General features: G+C 39.4%; 1 protein-coding gene across 2 annotated transcripts in view; it reads right to left on the bottom strand.

The window, feature by feature from the left end:
* Positions 1 to 22,359, bottom strand: part of tmem214 (transmembrane protein 214) — a 47,044-nt gene that overhangs the window by 11,464 nt on the left and 13,221 nt on the right. For both annotated transcript variants that reach the window (XM_078213038.1, XM_078213039.1), the window contains exons 3-12: positions 22,041 to 22,191; positions 19,835 to 19,969; positions 13,321 to 13,403; positions 8,239 to 8,341; positions 7,815 to 7,896; positions 6,415 to 6,516; positions 5,598 to 5,739; positions 4,627 to 4,718; positions 3,027 to 3,075; positions 744 to 860 (exon numbers count right to left, since the gene is read on the bottom strand). In XM_078213038.1, the coding sequence (XP_078069164.1) occupies positions 744 to 860; positions 3,027 to 3,075; positions 4,627 to 4,718; positions 5,598 to 5,739; positions 6,415 to 6,516; positions 7,815 to 7,896; positions 8,239 to 8,341; positions 13,321 to 13,403; positions 19,835 to 19,969; positions 22,041 to 22,191 (1,056 nt within the window). The remainder of the gene's footprint in view (positions 1 to 743; positions 861 to 3,026; positions 3,076 to 4,626; positions 4,719 to 5,597; positions 5,740 to 6,414; positions 6,517 to 7,814; positions 7,897 to 8,238; positions 8,342 to 13,320; positions 13,404 to 19,834; positions 19,970 to 22,040; positions 22,192 to 22,359) is intronic.

The raw sequence follows: 22,359 nt of genomic DNA, 5'->3' as shown, positions 1-22,359 counted from the left end.
TGGAGGAACACGAGTACTGAAGGTTGAGGAAGTCAAAGTCAAAGATGGTAAATTCAGATTTGAACACAAGGATTTTTTTTAAGGAGTTGGTGGATCAAAGGGCACAAATGGTGATGGGTGAACAGGACTCATGACAGTTAAGATACAAGCAACAGTTTCAGATAAACTCTAGTTTATGAAGGGTGAAAAACAAAGCATTTGAATAGTTGAACAAAAGCATGAATTTATCAGCACACAAAAAAAAAATCAAAGCTTATGCAGATACTGCCAATATTAAATGGTGGAAGTAAATTACCATTGTGATGTGGAACACAAGGTTAGAAGCTCAGTTTAGAACCAATTAAGGATGTTAGGATTGCAAACAATCTGGTTCAGGATGAGACAATGGCCAGGGAACAGAGTTTATGATGGTAGCCAAAGATGGTGTCTTCAATCTTCAAGTGTTGGATATCAGACAAGAAGCCTCACTTCGGTATTGAAGGCAAGGTAGGAGTTGGGTGTTGTCAGTGCACATGTAGATCCAGATGCTGTTGACAAGGGACAGCAAGTAGATGAAAACAGGAGGGGGCATGGGTAGATCTCCAAGTATTCCAGAGGCAAAAAGATGGAGACAAGAAAAGCTTTTGAGGTTACAACTGGAAGGGCTGAAGTATAAACCAGACAAGGGCAATCCAACTCAACTGAACAATGGAATAATGCGGCTTTCCCTACTCTGGCAAGTATCATTACATTTAACTTCTTACATTGCATGCAGTATTGCAGGAATGTATTTCTTGTGAATTTGTGGCACCTTGCCTGCCAGACAGTTCTTCATTTGTAACTTTAAATGAGCGAACAGTTTCTTGCAGAGCTTTCTGCACCTACAATTAAGAAAATTCAATATTAAAAACTAATTTATTAAGGTTTAAAATATAGACTACACAGAAATATACTCATCCAAATAAAGATTTTACATCCAGCACACATTCAAAATTTGTCACAGCCCATAGGTCCAGTCACTTAGCCTTATTTTCACTATCCAGGGCAAGCTGCGTGGGGGATTGAGTTTAGTCCACAAACGCTGGAAGCAAAGTGCAGGTGCCAACGGGGCAGGCAAGTGCAAAGGCAAGCTAGTTAGAAAAGCTAGCATTGTATGGGACTTCACCATTGTTGTTTCAGAAGCTGTTAGGTCCTCTAGCCCTCACACCTCTAAATCCCCTGTCATCCTCATGCAATTCCCATGGTCCCTCTTACCCACCCACCTAGTATCCACCATGGGCAGACCGAGACATGGAGATAAAAAAATGAGCTAACAATCGAATAACAGCTCTCACTCCAATGCACACACAGTTAACTGTAGATTTTGAAACTCAGCCAAATATTGATAATGATATAATAATAGCCCATAGTAAAGTGAACAAAACTCAAACTGCATAACTAGATTTTACTGTTTTATTCTAACTTGTAGCAGATGGCCTATCAAGCAAAGCAGTCCAACAGAGACTGAAAAAAAAAATCAGTTCATACAATTTACATGGATGTTATCCACCCTTAAAGTATTATGTCGACTCCATCTATTTGCGACACCCAGGTTAAGGTCCTTGAAACAGCCAACATGGGATCCATTTGAACTTAGCACTGAGCTTGAATTTCATGTGTGAATCATGCATTGCCCCCTTTGCCTCATCAGCCGAAACTGGATCTGGCCATTTTTAAGTCCATAGCATCTTCTTGATTGTGCAAATCCAGGTCATTATAATTTCCCCACTTTGATCAGCAATTTTATTTCCATGAACATATTTCATAACGCACTATTTGGAGTTTTCAATTTTACTTTCAAAAGTACATCAAAGATAGAAACTATTACACCAAAAATAAAATGCAACTGGATCACTCCTTTAGTCACATTTCCCCAATGGTCCAAAAACTTTTACTTCCAAAATGGAATTAGCCTTCCTTTTCGCCCTCTTATAAAACTTTGTTCAGAGGAAGAAAACAGCAATTATTACATTCTCATCATGATAAGGGGTAGATGGTTACAAGGTGGGAGCTAGTTTGGGGAGACCTGTGGAGGCAGCAGAGGGAAGTGATGGCAGATGGGGACAAAGGTGGTACAAGGCATTAGAACCATTGCACACATGGAGGATAAATACCAAAACCAAGTGTTTCAGTGTTGTAAATCCATTATATGTGCATGCTCGAGACATTTAAACATGATTGCAGCCAACTCTGTGCTCAAGAACATAGTTGGTTTAGAACTTGCTTCTAATTTCTCACTGAGGGGGGAGCTTTCTCCATGCACAAACAGCAGAGTACATAACATAGTTGGTAAAAAAATCTGACCGCACCATTTAGATCCCACGACAGAGAGCCTGGATGGGACTACATTCAAAAAGGAGTTTCCCATGCATTAAAAATGCAAATACCTTAAAAACTTACTACTCATTGATAATTTAGAATTGCAATAAAAATCTGAAAATTGTTACTTGAAAAAAAATCACCAAGGAAACAAACTTCAGACTAATACTCTAGAAAAGAACTAGATTTTCAGCACAAAATTGTAAGTATTTGCAGTAAAAACATTTTATTGGAACAAGAAAACATAAAAGCAAAACAGAGAAAACCAGTGGCATAATGGAGCGGTGTCAGAAGATCACCTGCACAAAACAGCACAACTCCATGCACAATGAAAGGTCAGTTGTTCAATAGTTACTGCAGAAACAATTCAACATGGCATCTCATCTCAGTCTGAGTTTTACAAAAATTCAGGATAAGCCCAAGTTGATGATTCTGAATTTGGAATATGTCTGGACATCAACCTGCAAGAAGTTCCCTTTTCCAATTGAATTAATATCCAGCCTAAATGGCAGAACGCTGGTTTTCCAATCAAGACAAAAAAAAGATACTATTCCTGGGGGAAGAAATATTTGAAGACAAAATACTATATTACATGAACAAACAAAAAAGAAAAATGGTTCAAACACAATTTTCTGGATGTGCAAATTAAAAAGCGATTAGCTGCAATTGAAAATAAATGAAAAAAATACCTTGACTGGCGTGTTGTCCCAGGTTTCCAAAAGATTGTTGAGCAGGAGACTGAAAGAAAAGAATCAACTGAGAATTGATAGTGCACCATTCACAAGTGCACCTCTGATATTCCAGTTAAAATATTTCATGAATATAGGTGCTACAATCAGAAACAAAGGACAGTAAATGTTGCTAATGCTATTCTCAGGAAATCAGGACTAGAAACCCTAACCATGGGAAAATGCAATAAGGCACAGATAATAAATACAAAAATATTTAAGCCGAACTGCATAATGAACCAAAAGATGCAGTTTATAGAATCAAACTACTCTCAAGGGAGAATTGCACACGGAAAGGATTTTTTTTCAAAGAAAAAGAACTTGGTACATCAAAACAGGCTCGCAGTTAAAGCAGTTGACACTGTCAACATTTTAAAGCAGGTTTTCAGCACAGATCAAATATGCTGAAGGGAACAAAGCATTTGGAATAACTACTGGAGGCCTGGGATGAAAGTAAATTCAGAAAACTTCCAATTAACAAGATTTTACTTTATATTTCAGATATGAACAATAGAAATGTTAATTAATGAAAACAATTATTTTTTGACATCTCACATACCATTGATAATTCCATTGCGAAAAAATACTGAATGTATGAAAGGAACTGCCCTGCTCTACAGCGTGAAGCAAATCACCTATCAAAGTGTCAGTGCGCTTCAGTAGCTACTGCCTAAATTCACTCCTTTACATTGTAAACCTCTTGCAGCTACTCGCTGATTAAAAAAGATTTAACAGAATATCTTCAGGTCAGAGTATGGAACTGTTCCCAAGTAGTACAGCTGGGAATTGCCAACATAATATGCAAACCAAGACACCGGAGGCGATTGAAAATTCGTAGCTGCATTTCAAAGTGAAAGAATTAGAACCAGGATTATTCAGTAGCTACAACTGAAAGTAGGATATCTCAGAACACTCTGGTTTGAGGATTGAGGGGAGGCAGGAGACAGGCATCCTAAATAATCCTGCTGCTCATTGTGCTGTGGCAAAGGTCCAAACGTTGCCAGGACTAAGTGTATTCACGGTCAAAGGAAAAGTGGTTGAGAACTATAGTCTGGGCTTCTCAAAATATATACTGGCTCAGTGGTTAGCACTGCTGCCTCACAGCGCCAGCGACTCGGGTTCGATTCCAGCTTGGATCCCAGCGGAGTCTGCATGGGTCTCCTCTGTATGCGCCAGTTTCGCCCCACAGTCCAAAAGATGCACTGGTTAGATGGATTGGCCATGTTAATTTCTCCCTCAATGTACCTGAACAGGTGCCGGAGAGTGGCAACTAGGGGATTTTCACAGTAAATTCATTGCAATTTTAATGTATGGCTACTTGTGACACCAATAAATAAATAATTTAAATCTCAAAAAATGCAAGCACTCATGGGAAGCTACTACGGAATTCCAACCACAATAGATCAGCTCATTCAAAATAGAACTCCAGTTAACAAATTGGATTTGGGTATGACAAACATCAGCTGATTATGCCAGTTTAAATCTACATATGGATGCTAGAGAAAAAAAAAGGATGACAATTATTCCATAGCACCTCTTTGCAAGCTTTTGCAATAATCACCTGGACTGAGAGAGATGTTTAGTGTACAGCTGTCTCCAAACGCTGAAACTGTTGGAATCTGTGGTCAAGCATTCAACCATGCAACTTAAGAGCTGAAAGTTGAGCAAAAGGGACATTAGGCTCATATTATCCCAATTCATAAAAGATGCGCGATTCAGGCTATTTAATAACTTACATCAATGGCTTAATTGAATACAAAAATACATCACATTTCAACTGATCAACGAGAGGTTAAGTTCTCAGCTAGTACAACTGCGAGACCCAATAAACAGATAACGCAAAATAAATTAGTTGCATGCAAGCAATTTCTTCTTCATTTATTATGACACATTTCAGAATGCTGACCCCTTAGATTAATTTTAATGGATAATTGCTCAATTGCAATTTTTTTTTTTAAACACAAGCATAGATAGACAAAGAATGTGCACAAGCTACTTAAAACATGGGGGAAGAGAGGTGGTGATGGAGACTAATGTTGACACCTGTTAAATTTCAACAGAGCAGATTAAGGCTAACTTAATTGAGTCAGGAACCTATGATTTTCTCAACCTATTCAGCTCAGTTATTTTGTTAGCTGGGGAGAATTAGAGACTGTCAAAATGGTTTGAAATGATAAATCTCAATACATAGTTACTATTTTCAATACATTTAATATGAAGTATTAGAATTCATGAAAGATTAAGAATTCAATATCCCTGTTATGAAGCTTTGAGTGATTTCTTTAAAGATGTTTCAGATGGATTGGAAATTCATTTGGTGTTAAAACAATTACGTTTTTTTTCAAGCGTTGAATATAATTTTAAAACATCCTTCCTCAACCTTGTAAAAAGAATTTGCAATAAGCTTCGACAAGTTTGTCTTTTTGTTAAATAATGTGAATGCATTAATGGGAAAACCCAAACCAAAGTTGGTTCAGTTTTTGGTAACATTAAAATTCCATTTTATATCAAAAATAGAGTCTCATCACTTACCTCTTTCTTCATTTCTGGAGGACAGTTGGGGGTTGCTCTGGATAAGAAAGAGGGAAAGTAGGTGTGCAGTGTAGAGTCAGGTTTGGCACCAAATGCCAACACTTTCAGCCTCGGATAAAGATGGCGCAACTGATCCTGTAAACTGAAAGAATTAGGATGTGTCAGAAAATACACTAATTTGTCAACAGAGCAATAAATATTTTAGGAATTGGGGTTTCATATTTTGAAAAAGACACAAGAATTTTTTTTTTAAACTTTTGAATACTGAAGGCACAAATAAAGCTTGGCTTCCAAGAATAGAATGAGGTGAAATGGTTGAGGTACAAGTGCCACTAGCCTAATATGTTAACTTGCTCCTGAGCTCCAAAAGAAAAAGGCATATAAACAAGAAACTCAACAGAGCAATTAAAGACATGCCATTAACTGGTTTAAAACAGTCAAATAATAAATATGCGGTTGAAGATTCTCAGGAAAGTGCATGTCGTTACGATTAAACACTAATTAATTTGTGTAGTTCTTATGGTTGTACCAGCATTTATCAATTGACGACTAGGCTGGCTTAAACTGTGTGCATATGGAGATCTATATTGCACTTTTCTAGAGGGATTGGGAACTGGGCAAAAACAGATTTACATTTTTCAATGCACAATAAATATTCACAACATTTTTCATGTACACTTAATCTGTGCCAATATTTAGTCGGGAAAAAAAATCTAATGCACAGTCAAGTCATTAAGCAACTTCAAGCACAGACCAGAACAATCTCAGTAACTTGCAGCTTTCTTAAACAAGTATCAGAATTAAAATTCTAACTTACTTGGGTGAAAGTGAGTTGTTAGGCATGTAAGCAAAGTCCAGCAATGGGAAAAAGTCTTTTGGTCCAATAGTTCCAAATCCCTTGGATAGATTGGAATGCATCCTGAGAATGATAAATAGATACAAGGGAATAGTTACTGTCATGAAGGTTTAATTAACAGTTACATAATTAAATAAGAAATTAACTAAACATATTAAGAGATTAACCATGCAATGGCATTTAACTTTGAAGTCCATTCTAAAGTCAAGGCACTGAGAAATTGAATGCAACTTGTCTACCATTCTAGACAGAGCTATGGAGTTTTTCCTTTGCAATTTTCAGTGGCGGCAAGGGCACAATTAAGTTCTCCTCCCATGAATTTTTCATTTTTACAATGAATGCAGATGCAATTAAGGGGAACAGATCATATTACTATTAAACATCACACTGGGTTCTACTGCTATTTGATCTTTTACTGGGAGAAGTAGTTGTCTGCTTCAGAATAAAGATTAGCTTTGTATTAATTAGTCTGGTCACTCCTACTTGAGGCAAGTAAAAGGGAAGCTGCATTTGCCTCAAATACTCCATGTTGAGAAAAGGTGGATGTTTTGTACATGTCATGTCTGTCTATTCTACTTCAGAGTAACTCAAATTTCTCCTTTCCCTGAACATCATTAGTGAGCCAATTAAGTTTTTATAACCACCCAGCAAATGCAATGATCAGGCAACAAACTGGCAGACTTTACAGAATTTAATTTCACAACTTGCCATAATGAGATTTGAACTAAGATCTTGGGTTCTGAATCCAATGTCAATCACTGAGCTAACCATAAGAACAGAAGAAGCAGGAGTAGGCCATCTAGCCCCTCGAGCCTGCCACGCCATTCAGTAAGATCATGGCTAATCTGAAGTGGATCAGTTCCACTTACCCGCCTGATCCCTATAACCCCTAATTCCCTTACCAATCAGGAATCCATCTATCCGTGATTTAAACATATTCAATGAGGTAGCCTCCACCACTTCAGTGGGCAGAGAATTCCAGAGATTCACCACCCTCAGAGGAAGTTCCTCCTCAACTCTGTCCTAAACCGACCCCCCTTTATTTTGAGGCTGTGCCCTCTAGTTCTAGTTTCCTTTCTAAGTGGAAAGAATCTCTCCACCTCTACCCTATCCAGCCCCTTCATGCCAGATACTTGTGCAATTAAATACTTTACAAGTGGCACTTGAAGCCAATTACAACATACATAATAAACTGGCAGAGAAAAGAATCACCAAATAACTTTACAGAGAAAGCACATGGCAATCTTCTGTATTAAAATTGCTGTTAGATACAGCAGAGCCACACAATGCATATATGGTGGATTTTGATACAGGCTTTCCACATATTGAAGTTTATTTTAAAAAGTTCTGCATTTACTCACATTAGCAATCTGTCCAAGTAGCTAATTGCATAGGCAGACAGAGCTTTAACACCCAGTACAGGAAGCATGATGTTAAGCCATACTAAAATGGGAAGAAGAGAACAACTTTTCTAAACCACAATATATTGCAAATGAATAGAGAATGTCTTGCATTATTAAAATTGAACTATCTAAACATGTTGTTCAAATTCTCAGATTAAAACCAAAAAGGAGGGGAAATCTTGTACAAAGATCCTCCTAATTAATCTTGTTTCAATTAAGAGTTACGGCAGTCTACTTTTTAAACATTAAAGTGTATGCAGCAGTAACTTCAGAAACCCAAGGAGGGGTGCAAGAAATATGAATAAATTGGATAGTATTAACCACAGCACAAATTCAATTCAAACTATTTCCAAATATCCCAGGATCACCATTGATTTCTTACCCTTTAATCCTTCTGCCAAATCTGTCCCAGCCTGTCCCAGGGCCCACATGATACTGAGGCATTTAATTGGTTTGTTATGTTGGGATCTCAGCAATTCCAGGTACTGAAAAATTAAAATGACCACTTTATTAAAAATAAATAAAACATTGGGATAAGCGACAAGAGCAAATTATTTTTTGCTTTGTAGCTAACAAAATTGGAATTCAAATGCAGGACTTATTTAAAGTTGAAAGATTATTTGTGGGCCGTTAAGTATGGAGGAAAAAAACATTATGTAGTTTTTTCCACTGGGGCCCTAACCTTAAATTTGATTTTTCACATGTATTAGTATAGAGTGAAAAGCATTGTTTTTTATTATGCGCTATACAGACAAAGCATACCATTCATAGAGAAGGAAACGAGACAGTGCAGAATGTAGTGTTTCAGTCATAATTAAGGTGTAGAGAAAGATCAACTTAAGCTGTTCTCGAGTCGGTTGGTACGTGACCTCAGACTTTTGTATCTTTTTCCCCCAATGTAAGAAAGGATGTCCAGGGTGTGTGGGATCCTTAATTATGCTGGCTGCTCTGCCGAGGCAGCGGAAATGTAGACAGAGTCAATGGATGGGAGGCTGGTTTGCGTGCTAGATTGGGATACATTCACGACCTCTTGCAATTTCTTCCAGTCTTGGGCAGAACAGGTGCCATACCAAGGTGTGATACAACCAGAAAGAATGCTTTCTATGGTGCATTTGTAAAAGTTGGAGTGTCGTAGCTGACATGCCAAATTTCCTTAGTCTTCTGAGTAAGTAGAGGTCTTGTGGGCTTTCATAACTATAGTGTCGGCATGGTACACTCTACCACCAACCTCCACAACATGAGAATTAGCAGTTGTTGGCAATTTGATTCCTACAGCTTGCTACACCATTCAGTAAAATCCTGGCCAATCTGATTGTGGCCTCAACTGCACTTTTCTGTCTATCTCCCAAAACCCGAGACTCCCTTGGTCAAAAATCTGTTTCATTCATCCTCAGATATATTCAACAACTCAGTCTACACTGCTTGCCGAGGAAGAGAATTCCACAGACGAATGATCCCAAGAAAAAATATTGCCTCATCATCAAAAATGATGATTTAATCACCCCCACTTAATTTTTAAACTGCATCCTCCAGTTCTAGGACTTTCCCCCAAAGAGCAAACAGCCTCTCAACATCCACTCCATCAAATTCCCCCAGGATCGTATGTTACAATAAAAAATGCCCTCTAATTCTTCTAAACTCCATTGGATCCAGGTCAAATCTGAACAACTTTTCCTCAAGCTAACCCTCTTATCACATAAATCAGTCAAGTGAACCTTTTCTGAACTGCTTCTATAGCCTTTAAGACTAAAATGATATGCTGTACTCCAGATGCACTCCCATTAAGGGCCCTGTACCACTGTAGCTTACCGCTTGCATACTTCATTCCCCTTTAAATAAATGCCAATTCAATTTGCCTTACAAATCACTTGCTGTACCCAGATACATGTCGTGATTCATGCATCAGGACACCAGGTCTCTCTGTACCATGACTTCTACAGTCTCTCTACACTAAAATCATAGACTGATTTTTTCATTCTTCCTGTCGAAGTGGACAACCTCACACTTCTCCCCAAATTATATTCCAGTTGCCAAATTTTTGCTCTCACTTCATCTATCTATGTTCTTTGTAAATGTTTTACCTCCCCTTGACAACTTACTTTAACCATCTTGATGTCATCAGCAATTGTAGCTACCATACATTGTCCCTTTATTGTAAATTGCTGAGACCCTAGAGCTGATCCCTGTGGCACTCCACCAGCTACAGTTTGCCAAGCTGAAAATGACTCATTTATCCCAAATCTCCATTTTCTATTAATTAACCATCTGCTATCCATGCCAATATGCATTACATCCTGCACCATGAGCCCTTATTTTGTGTAGTAACCTTTGATGCGGCACTTTATCAAATACCTTTTAGAAACCCAGTACTCAATATCTATAGGTTATTTTTTATCCACCTTGCTGTTACTTGCTGAGAGAAATCCAATACTTCTTTCAAACATGATTTCCCTCTTATATGTTGACTATGCCCAATTTAGAAATAGCATCCTGCTATTACCTCCTTAATAATAGATACTAGTATTTTCCTGTGACAGATGTTAGGCTAACTGGACTGAAGTTTCCTACTTATCTCCCTCCTTTCTTGAGCAGAAGTGTTACATTTGTAATTTTTCAATCCATTGGGACCTTTGCAGAAACTCAGGAATTTGGGAACATCACAATCAATGAATCTATGATCGCTGCAGCCAGATCTTTTAAAGAACCTAGGATACAGACCATCAAGCCCAAGGCCTTTCGTTCCAATAGTTTTCTCAGTACCTTTTCCAATTGTGTTCCTCTCTCCATTTTACCTCATTTTCAAGTATTCTTGAGGTGTTTTTGGCCTCGTCCAAAGTGAATCATAGAATCCCTACAGTGCAGAAGATTATTCAGCTCGAGTCTGCACAGACTCATTCTCTGACAGAGTACCTCACCCAGGTCCACTAAGGGGCAATTTAGTATAGCCAATCCACCTAACCTACACATCTTTGGTCTGTGGGAAAAACCAAAGCACCTGGAGGAAACCCACACAGACATGGGGAGAATGACAAAAAAAAACCTGATCAACATCTTTGCCATTTAATTCTTTCCCATTATTAATTCCCCAGTCTCATCCTCCAAGGGACAAATGTTCACTTAGTTCTTTTCCTTTTAAATACTTATAGAAACTCTCTGGCTTTATACTTCAAGCCATCTTTTTCTGATTCCAATTTCTCCCTCCCCACCCCACCCCCATCTTTCTTTGCTGGTTTCTAAAATTTATCCAATCTTCTGACTTACCACTAATCTTCACAGTATTATACAGTAAACTTCCTTAGTTAGCCACTGATAGTCAAAGGCCTCTCTTTCTATATAAAATACAGCCGAGGTGAAATGAAACAAAAGCCAGCCAAACATATCATTCTAATGGGTCACAAACTTATTAAAACCTGGCAATCTCAATATTGTATTAATAATACCCCAGAAGACCCACTATCAAACACCATGTTTTCCATTGACACTGAAGGAGGATGCAAGTAATTGACACAGCAAACAGCTCTTAGTCTGTGTAAAGCCTATTATTCCACCCGTCTATAGTACTTGCTGAGCTATTAGTTCAACTCATGAACAGTACATTTAATTTTTCATAAACTATTGAAACTTCACATAATTCAGATAAATAATTTTCAGTTTAGCCAGAACTTGCCATTTGCATGGCAAATAATGTAGGAAAATGTGATGTTATGCACTTTAGTAGGAAGAATAAAGGAGCTGAATATTATTTAAATAGAAAAAAACTTCAGAAAGCTGCAGCACAGAAGGTTTTGGGGGTCCTCATGCATAAATCACAAAAAGCATGTTCAGCAAGTAATAGGGAGGCAAATGGAAGGTTGGCCTTTACTTCAAAGACAATGGAGTATAAAAATAGGGAAGTCTTGCTAAAATTATACAAGTCACTCGTTAGGCACACTCAAAATATTGGTTTGGTCCCCTTATCCAAGGGAGGATATACTGGCATTGGAGGCAGTCCAGAGAAGGCTCACTAGGTTGATCCTGGGTATGGAGGGATTTTCTTAGGTTGATTAAGTTGGACCAGTACACATTGGAGTTTAGAAAAATGACACGACCTTACTGAGACATATAGAATTCTCAGGGCACTTAGAGTAGATACAGAAAGATTGTTTCCCCTTGTGGGAGAATTTAGACTATTTTCTCTGGTTCTAACAGCAAGGAGCCCAGTTAAGACAGAGATAGAGGAATTTCTTCCCTCAGAGGGCAACAAATATGAGGAATTCTTGACTGCAGAGGCTGGGTTAAGTATGTTCATGACGGAGATAGATAGATTTTTAATCAATAAGGAAATCAAGGACTATGCGGGTAGGATGGGAAAGTGGAGTTGAGGATTATAATATCAGATCAGTCATGACCTCATTGAATGGTGGAGCACACCCGATGGGCCAAATGGCCTACTCCTGTTCTTACATCTTATGGCAATGTCCACAATCAGACAATCCTTTCAGTAGGAATTTTAATCATTGGCAGCACTCAAAATGACATCTGCAGGCAGTAGTCAAGATTCCCTACCACCAGCCCACTCAAAACTACCCCTTACTCTTCTCATAAAAAATCCTAACAAGCGAACTGTGCAAAAATCACATCCTGCAGATGAAATTGTTCCTTATGCCAAGTGCAAATGAGCAATTCTCCTACCCGTGTCTTAAATTTGCCCAACTGACATTAATGAACTGGTTACAACATTTTCCCATAGTTCTACATGGTCTCTAGCCCTGGCACCATTCCGGACCAAAAAAGAATGGTGTACTGGCCATCAGTATTGTTGCTCTGAAAGAGATGGTTGTAAGCTAAGCACTGACTGCCCAGGAATGTTTTGTACCTTTAGCTGAATATTTTAAAGTTAACTTCAAAAAATAAATATTTTTAGTTTTCTTCTATCACAACAAAAATGAGATGTGGAGATGCCAGCAAGTAAGAAGTCTCACAACACCAGGTTAAAGTCCAACAGGTGTATTTGGTAGCACAAGCCACTAGCTTTCGGAGTGCTGCCCCCACAAAAATGTGGCCAACCTTTGTCTCATTGCACATACTGCAAAACTGATTAGATTAGACTGCTCATCAGTCCAGAGACTTTTGAAGTAGACAAAAATCATAGTCTCCAAAAGAGTACAGCTTCAATATGTCTCAAAAGAAAATGAGCCAACATGTCGCTAAAAGATTACAGTTTATGCCTCATTAGCCTCAAATTGTTAAAATTTCAGTATGTTAACTGCTAAGAATGTGATGGGGAGAGAGAAATGTAATGGAGGAACAGCCCGCTGGTACCCAGTTACCTGTTACACACTGCCTTACCCACACATGGAGACGTACATAATTTGTACTTAAGATTCTTGCAAGCATTGCAGACTAAGTATCAACTACTACTTGTACATAAATATGCCTCAAAATATAAAACAAAGCTGTAATCATTTGCACGATCTGTGCTTACCTTTCCAAGATTCATTGTTCCAATTTTAGGTTTGTCTAGCAATATAGCCTGAATACAAATTCTGTAGCCATGCAGGGATTCACCTGAAAGAAGCAAGTTTTTTGAAATAATAGAATGTTTGATAGCATTTGAACATGCCTTACTTTGGCTATATACGTTACCAGGTCTCTCATCAATACGGGAAATCTGTAAAGCAATAAGTTTTCTATAAACTCATCTGGCTCCAGTTTATTTATTAGTGGAACAGAATCAATACTTGGCTGTACATTCTTACAGGAGAGGAATTAAACAAACAACCTGACCTGAATTTACCGAAGACTACAATTAAACAGCGAAACATTATGCTTATAAGCTATCCTACAACCAATGAATTGGGCTAAATTTCTGCAGCCTTGCAACATCCAGTCATGCAAGGTGATAGACAATTGCTAACAGGAAAAAGTAGCTCTCTGAACATACCTTTTCTCAACATTAGCAGAGCCCAGGACAATTTGTTCTTTTTAGTTAAGTTGGGTAGCATGGTCGGTGCAGGCTTGGAGGGCCAAAGAACCTGTTCCTGCGCTGTAATTTTCTTTGTTCTTATGAGCGCAACAAGCAAGGGTCAAGCATTTGTAACGAACTTCAGGCAGAAGCACACAGTGTAAACAATGCTTCCCAGCATCTTCAAAGGGTCACATCATGACAGGTATCATTTTCCAGCCGATTAGATTCACTCCATGCAACAAGAACCAGAATCCACTGGGGCCCCACAACAACCCAGCCACAATGTCAAAGATCTGCAATTCATAACTAGGCAGTCTTCTAGTCAAGCTACAACACTGACATTGCATAGAAAGCAGAGGCCAGAAGAAAGCCATTTGGTCCATGGTGCTTATGACAGCACATTAAAAAAGCTATCTGACTCACCCATTCCTGTTCCCCACAGGCCTGCTTTTATTAAAAATATTTAATTAGGTGAGGGCATCACTGGCAAGGGCTGCATTTGTTGCCCATTCCCAATTCCCCTCTGCAGTCCTCTAAAGATTAAACCACTGTGCTGTTAAGGAGGGAGTTTCAAGACTTTGACAGTGACAGTGGAGGAATGGTGGACACAGTTCCAAATCAAAACAATAATGTAAAGGGTTATGTGGATAGTGTAAAAAAAGGCATTGAAGTCACAATTGTATTGAATGGCACAGCAGGCTCAATGGGCTGAATGGTCCATTCCAGTTTCTATGTTAAGATGGTGCCACTTGGAGGGAAACTTGTGGCTGTCTCTGCACCACCTTTAAAACTGTACACTTTAGTTTATAGTACCTTCTCATTTTTCATATCAAAATCTACAGCTCATCATTTCTGTGTATAAAATTTCACCTCCCATGTGTTTGCCCATCTCACCAATCTACAACTTCCACAAATCTGGTTTCATCTTCTGTTCCCTACAACTTATGTTTCATGTCATTTGCAAACTTTGAAATGGCGGTCCTCTAATTAAATCCAGGTCACTCATACAACGTCATAAAGAGCAGCGGTCAGAATACCAACCCCTGAAGGACACAACTGCACCTCCTTCCAGTCTGAAAGGAATAGATTTCTTACCAATTTTTGTATCCATGCAGCCACTTTAATCCCAAGGCTTCAAATGTTGCAAACCAGTCTGTGGTATTTTATTGAGTGCATCAATGCAAAATTATCTAGGTACATTCTCGCTACAAGAGAGAATTACAGCCATTATCATAGCATAGTGCTATCAAGCAGTACTCACCAATCAACAAACTGCTCATTGACACTAGTATTCTGCCAGAACCATTCAGCCCCAGACCTCATTAATCACCTTGGTTCAAACATGAACACGAGGTGAAAGTAACTGCCCTTGGCATCAAGACAGCGTCTGATCAAGTGTGGCATCAAGAAGCCAGAGAAAATTGAAATCAGAGATCAAAAAACCTTCCACTGACTGGAGCTACACATTTCACAAAAGGAAGATAGAAAGAGACCAATCTTCTCAGGACAATGTTCTGCAGCGCAGAAGGGAGGGTGGAAGAAGAGGAGAGCGGTAGTGATAGGGGACTTGATAGTCAGAGGTACAAACAGGAGGTTCTGTGGTCGTGACAGAGACTCCCGGATGGTTTGTTGCCTCCCGGGTGCCAGCGTCAGGGATGTCTCTGATCGCGTGCTCAGCATTCTGAAGTGGGAGGGTGATCAGCCAGATGTCATGGTACACATTGGTACCAATGACATAGGAAGGAAGAGTGAGGAGGTCCTGAAGAGTGAGTATAGAGAGCTTGGTAGGAAGTTAAAAAACAGGACCCCGGGGGTAGTAATCTCAGGATCGCTACCTGTGCCACGTGCCAGTGAGGGTAAGAGTAGGATGCTCGGATGGATGAACACGTGGCTGAGGAACTGGTGTAGGGGGCAGGGTTTCAGATTTCTAGATCATTGGGACCTCTTCTGGGGCAGGTGGGACCTGTACAAGAGAGACAGGTTACACCCGAACTACAAGGGGACCAATATACTTGCAGGGAGGTTTGCTAGTGTTATTGGGGAGGGTTTAAACTAGATCTGCAGGGGGATGGGAACCAGAGTGCCAGAGTAGATAGTGGAGCGGGGGTGAAAATAAATGTTAATAGTTCATGCAAAATCACAAATAGAAGGGTTGTGTGGGGTGGTAATAATCTGAGGTGTGTCTATTTCAATGCCAGGAATATTGTGGGGAAGGCAGACGAGCTGAAGGCGTGGATTGACATATGGAATTATGACATTATAGCCATTAGTGAAACTTGACTACAGGAGGGGCAGGACTGGCAGCTCAATGTTCCAGGGTTCCGATGTTTCAGACGTGATAGAGGCAGAGGGATGAAGGGTGGGGGGGTGGTATTGCTAGTCAGGGAAAATGTTACAGCAGTGCTCAGGCAGAACAGATTAGAGGGCTTGTCTACCGAGGCCATATGGGTGGAGCTGGGAAACAGGAAAGGTATGACCACATTAATGGGGTTGTATTATAGACCACCCAATAGTCAGCGAGAATTGGAGGAGCAAATCTGCAGAGAGATAGCAGACAACTGCAGGAAACACAAAGTTGTGATAGTAGGGGATTTTAATTTTCCACATATAGATTGGGACTCCCATACTGTTAAAGGTCCAGATGAGTTAGAGTTTGTAAAATGTGTTCAGGAAAATTTTCCAAATCAATATATAGGAGGTACCAACTAGAGAGGATGCAATATTAGATCTCCTATGAGGAAACGAGTTAGGACAAGTGACAGAAGTGTGTGTAGGGGAACACTTTGATCATAACGCCATTAGTTTCAACTTGATCATGGATAAAGATAGATCTGGTCCTCAGGTTGAGGTTCTAAACTGGAAAAAGGCCAAATTTGAAGAAATGAGAAAGGATCTAAAAAGCGTGGATTGGGACAGGCTGTTCTCTGGCAAGGATGTAATTGGTAAGTGGGAGGCCTTCAAAGAAGAAATCGAGTGCGCAGAGTTTGTATGTTCCTGTCAGGATTAAAGGCAAAGTGAATAAGAATAAGGAACCTTGATTCTCGAGGGATATTGGAACTCTGATAAAGGAGAGAGAGATGTATGACATGTATAGGCAACAGGGAGCAAATAAGATGCTTGAGGAGTATAAAAAGTGCAAGAAAGTACTTCAGAAAGAAATCAGGAGGGCTAAAAGATGACATGAGGTTGCTTTGGCAGACAAGGTGAAGGATAATCCTAAGAGCTTCTACAGGTATATTAAGAGAAAAAGGATAGTAAGGGATAAAATTGGTCCTCTTGAAGATCAGAGTGGTCGGCTATGTATGGAACTAAAAGAAATGGGGGAGATGTTAAATGGGTTTTTTGCATCCGTATTTACTAAGGAAACTGGCATGGAGTCTATGGAAATAAGGCAAACAAGTAGGGAGGTCATGGAACCTATACAGATTAAAGGGGAGGAGGTGCTTGCTGTCTTGAGGCAAATCAGTAGATAAATCCCCAGGACCGGACAGGATATTCCCTCGGACCTTGAAGGAGACTAGTGTTGAAATTGCAGGGGCCCTGGCAGATATATTTAAAATGTCGGTATCCACAGGTGAGGTGCCGGATGATTGGAGGATAGCTCATGTTGTTCCGTTGTTTTAAAAAGGCTCAAAAAGTAATGCGGGAAATTATAGGCCGGTAAGTTTGTCGTCAGTAGTAGGTAAATTATTGGAAGGAGTACTAAGAGATAGGATCTACAAATATTTGGATAGACAGGGACTTATTAGGGAGAGTCAACATGGCTTTGTGCGTGGTAGGTTATGTTTAACCAATCTATTAGAGTTTTTCGAGGAGGTTACCAGGAAAGTGGATGAAGGGAAGGCAGTGGATGTTGTCTACATGGACTTCAGTTAGGCCTTTGACAAGGCCCCACATAGGAGGTTAGTCAGGAAGGTTCAGTCGCTAAGTATACATGGAGAGGTAGTAAATTGGATTAGACATTGGCTCAATGGAAGAAGCCAGAGTGGTAGTGGAGGATTGCTTATCTGAGTGGAGGCCTGTGACTAGTGGTGTGCCACAGGGATCAGTGCTGAGTCCATTGTTGTTTGTCATCTATATCAATGATCTGGATGATAATGTGGTAAATTGGATCAGCAAGTTTGCTGATGATACAAATATTGGAGGTGTAGTGGACAGTGAGGAAGGTTTTCAAAGCTTGCAGAGGGATTTGGACCAGCTAGAAAAATGGGCTGAAAAATGGCAGATGGAGTTTAATGCAGACAAGTGTGAGGTATTGCACTTTGGAAGGACAAACCAAGGTAGAACATACAAGGTAAATGGTAGGACACTGAAGAGTGCAGTAGAACAGAGGGATCAGCGAATACAGACACATAATGCCCTAAAAGTGCGGCACGGTGGCGCAGTGGTTAGCACTGCTGCTTCACAGCTCCAGGGTCCCGGGTTCGATTCCCGGCTCGTGTCACTGTCTGTGTGGAGTTTGCACATTCTCCCCGTGTCTGCGTGGGTTTCCTCCGGGTGCTCCGGTTTCCTCCCACAGTCCAAAAATGTGCGGGTTAGGTTGATTGGCCAGGTTAAAAATTGCCCCTTAGAGTCCTGGGATGCGTAGGTTAGAGTGATTAGCGGGTAAATATGTGGGGGAAGGGCCTGGGTGGGATTGTGGTCGGTGCAGACTCGATGGGCCGAATGGCCTCCTTCTGCACTGTAGGGATTCTATGATTCTATGAAAAGTGGCATTACAGGTAGATAGGGTCGTAAAGAGTGCTTTTGGTACATTGGCCTTTATAAATCAAAGTATTGTGTATAAGAGTTGGAATGTTATGGTGAGGTTGTATAAGACATTGGTGAGGCCGAATTTAGAGTATTGTGTGCAGTTTTGGTCACCTAATTACAGGAAGGATATTAATAAGGTTGAAAGAGTGCAGAGAAGGTTTACAAGGATGTTGCCGGGACTTGAGAAACTGAGTTACAGAGAAAGGTTGAATAGGTTAGGACTTTATTCCCTGGAGCATGGAAGAATGAGGGGAGATTTGATAGAGGTGTATAAAATTATGATGGGTATAGATAGAGTGAATGCAAGCAGGCTTTTTCCACTGAGGCTAGGGGAGAAAATAACTAGAGGACATGGGTTAAGGAGAAAAGTTGAAAGGGAATATTAGGGGGGGCTTCTTCACACAGAGTGTGGTGGGAGTTTGGAATGAGCTGCCAGATGAGGTGGTGAATGCAGGTTCACTTTTAACATTTAAGAAAAACTTGGACAGGTACATGGATGAGAGGGGTGTGGAGGGATATGGTCCAGGTGCAGGTCAGTGGGGCTAGGCACAAAAATGGTTCGGCACAGCCAAGGGCCAAAAGGCCTGTTTCTGTGCTGTAATGTTCTATGGTTCTACCATGACCTTCCACGTTCTCCACCAAACTATATCTTTCAATACTACTGGATCAAAATGCTGGAACTTCCCATCTGCATCAGAAGCAACTTCACCACACTTACTACAGCTGTTCTAAGTGGCATCACCACCACTTTCTCAAGCAATTAGAGATTAGCAATAAATGCCAATGCTACAAAAACACTAGTAAGTTGATAAAGTATATTGTTAAATGCTTCAGAAGTTCTGTGAGAAACACATTTACTAATTCTCAAATAAGTAGGAGCAGTGAACAATTTTGAAAAGCAACATTACTTTTCACAAGACATCTGTCCAACCCCATGGTCCAGTATATAATCTTATGTTATTTATGGTTTCATAATTTAAAAAACTTCCTGTCAGCTAACTTTTTAGTCAAGCATTATGGACATTAAAAATGGGAGTTTGTCAAAAATTGGAATTACATTAAAGTAGTCCAAATTTTGAAGGATTAATGCTAAAGTCTTATATTCTATGCAAGACAACAGTTAAGAAAATCAATAAATGGAGAGAGAAAAAAAACTAAAGTTGGTGTCAAGCGGAACAATGCTTTCAAGCTAAACCTAAGAGAAGGCCAAAAGATTTTAATTGAACTTGATATCACATTTATAGTGACAATATTAAAGGTATTTAAATGGTCTTATTACCTGCAGCCTTATCTTGCTCACGCAACATAGTGTAGATGCAGTGGTCAAAGAAGTGTTCCAGGTTATCTGATGTTTTTGCCAACAGTGATTTGATTGTATTCCGAAGCTCCTTATTAGCAAGGCTATATGGATAGTCTGTAAAACAAACACATTTTTAAAGATTTGAAAACAAGGTAAGAATTCTTGCCTTGCAAGATAGAATTTTAATATTTGTAAAGGAGGCATGTTAAACATTTAGAATTGACACAAGACTGCAAGTCTGGACATGAAACACCAGCACAAATACAACACATTTATTGTTTCAGGATCTGATATGCCTTTCATTGCCTTGTTGATCATAAATGGTGCAGCTTCAATACCCTTCTTCCACACACTTGCAACAAAGTCATCACCAGGGCAAAATGTGAGTATTCATGGAGCTCTCCCTAAAATCAAACATCTTCAAGAGATCAGCAAACTGGAAGAAACCTCCATCAACCCCATAAACTTACGAGGAAATGTGATTACACTACAGAATTAATCTAGACACCACATGTGTCAAGAATGAATTGTTGTGTCAATATTGTGCTCAATATCTTAGAACTGGCATCAACGAGGAATGCAATACATCTTCATTGAACTCTCCTTTACAACAGGATGTTAGCTCCCAATTTAAGATTAAAATTTTATACGGAGATAAGATGTCCACTGCAACATGCAACTCATGAAGCAGCACTTGTGCCTCCCATTTGCAACAAACTCCTATTGCTACTGTCAGTTGATTAGAGTGGCAACCACAAATGACAACTTTATTTACAAGGATCCTGATATCATCAGCTTGAGAATTTCCTTTGAAACTTTCAACTAACACTCTGCAATTTTTTGCGCAGGAGTACCACATTCCCACTATCTTTTGCGTGAAATATTTTCTGTCACCACCCCCGAATAACCTGGTCTCATTTTAAAAGTTATGTTCCCACTTGGGACTCCCCCCGTCAGAAGAAATATAGTTTATTTCCATTCACCCTATTAACAACTTTGATTATCCAGAGAACCTAAAATATTCTATATCCAAGGGAATACAAGCCTATCTATGCAATGTCCTCATAATTTAACCTCTAACATCTTTCTGGTGAACCTGTATTGCATTCCCTCAAAGGTCATTATATCTTCTCAAGATGCATTTTCAGAACTGAATGCAATACTCCAAAAAGGGACTTACCAGAATTCTTTTAAGGTAACATAACTTCCCCTTTGTACTGCAATCCCAAAGATAAAGGTCAACATTCTATTAGCCTTAATTATTTTTTGTGTCCATCAACCAGTTCTCAGTGACTTCTATACTTAGACAACTACATTTCTGTTCAACCACATTCCTACCTTTAATCATGCATCTAGGAGATTGAACAGAAGTCAGGTGTTTACACAGCAGAAGTCAGGGGAAATAGCAAGCATCAGTTATTTTAAAATGTCAACATTGTGCTAGTCACACAAATCAACCTCAAATTCTTGAGATTCACAAATGAGAAATCCACTTGGTCAGCTGGGAAATGCACATGGTATCAGATGAAAACGAGGGGACGGGACATTGATGAAATACAAGGTAGATAATGACACAAACAGCTATGAAACCAATTATGTCACGACCAAGACATTGCCAGAGTAAACGGATAATGATTTATCAGACAGGCCGACCTTAAATTAGCAAATAATAAGTTGGTCAAAAATTAAGTTAGCAAAGATGGCAGTGTACAAATCTTTAATACAAACTATTTTTTAGAAAATCATATCATTGCAAAAATACAATCCCAGTTTAATGTATTGTGATGGTTACTGGAACCATGGAATGTACATCGTTTCCATGAAAGATAAATCCTGCTCCATTTTAAGCTGCCCACCAGTAATCTTTGAGTATGGTTGTGGACATGCCCATTCTTGCCTTATTGGTTGATAATCCTCAGGAATGGACCAAACATGTTTGCTCATTTTTGGCTCTGGTTTTGCAAATGAGCCACAAAGGTTAAATATTCATCCAAGCAGTTCTCCACTAATTGTAGGAAATTTTAAAATATTTATCAACCTTAGTGGATTAAGATTCCCCCTCCCCTCCATGCAGGTGCACACCAACAGTGAGTGCATAAATGAATAACTGAGTCTATAATGATTGTAAATTCAGTGCAAGGGAAATTAACATAATACAACATTAATATGTTAAAATCCAACTGACCAAAGGAATATTGACTGACGGTAGGATCTGTCTCTGGTGCTTGCAACTTATAATTCAAGTATCCAGCCAAATCCTTCACCCAAACAGATGGATTTCCAGGAAACAAGTTCTGGCTTTTATCCAGCTGCTCCTGAAGTTCTTTCAAATCGAGCTGCGGAGACAATAGCTACATTTTAGATTATATGGTAATAACTTCAATTTCTATTAGGCAACACTGGACATTTTCTAGCATTTCCGAAGAGTTTTTGACTAGGCGCGGTTAAAACAAGATAGATAATGCTTCAGCAGAAGCTTGGCACTCCAAATGGGGCCACTAACC

The sequence above is a fragment of the Mustelus asterias genome, chromosome 5, assembly GCF_964213995.1.
Source record: "Mustelus asterias chromosome 5, sMusAst1.hap1.1, whole genome shotgun sequence".
Classification (NCBI taxonomy): domain Eukaryota; kingdom Metazoa; phylum Chordata; class Chondrichthyes; order Carcharhiniformes; family Triakidae; genus Mustelus; species Mustelus asterias.
This window is presented reverse-complemented; position numbering and strand designations above follow the sequence as displayed.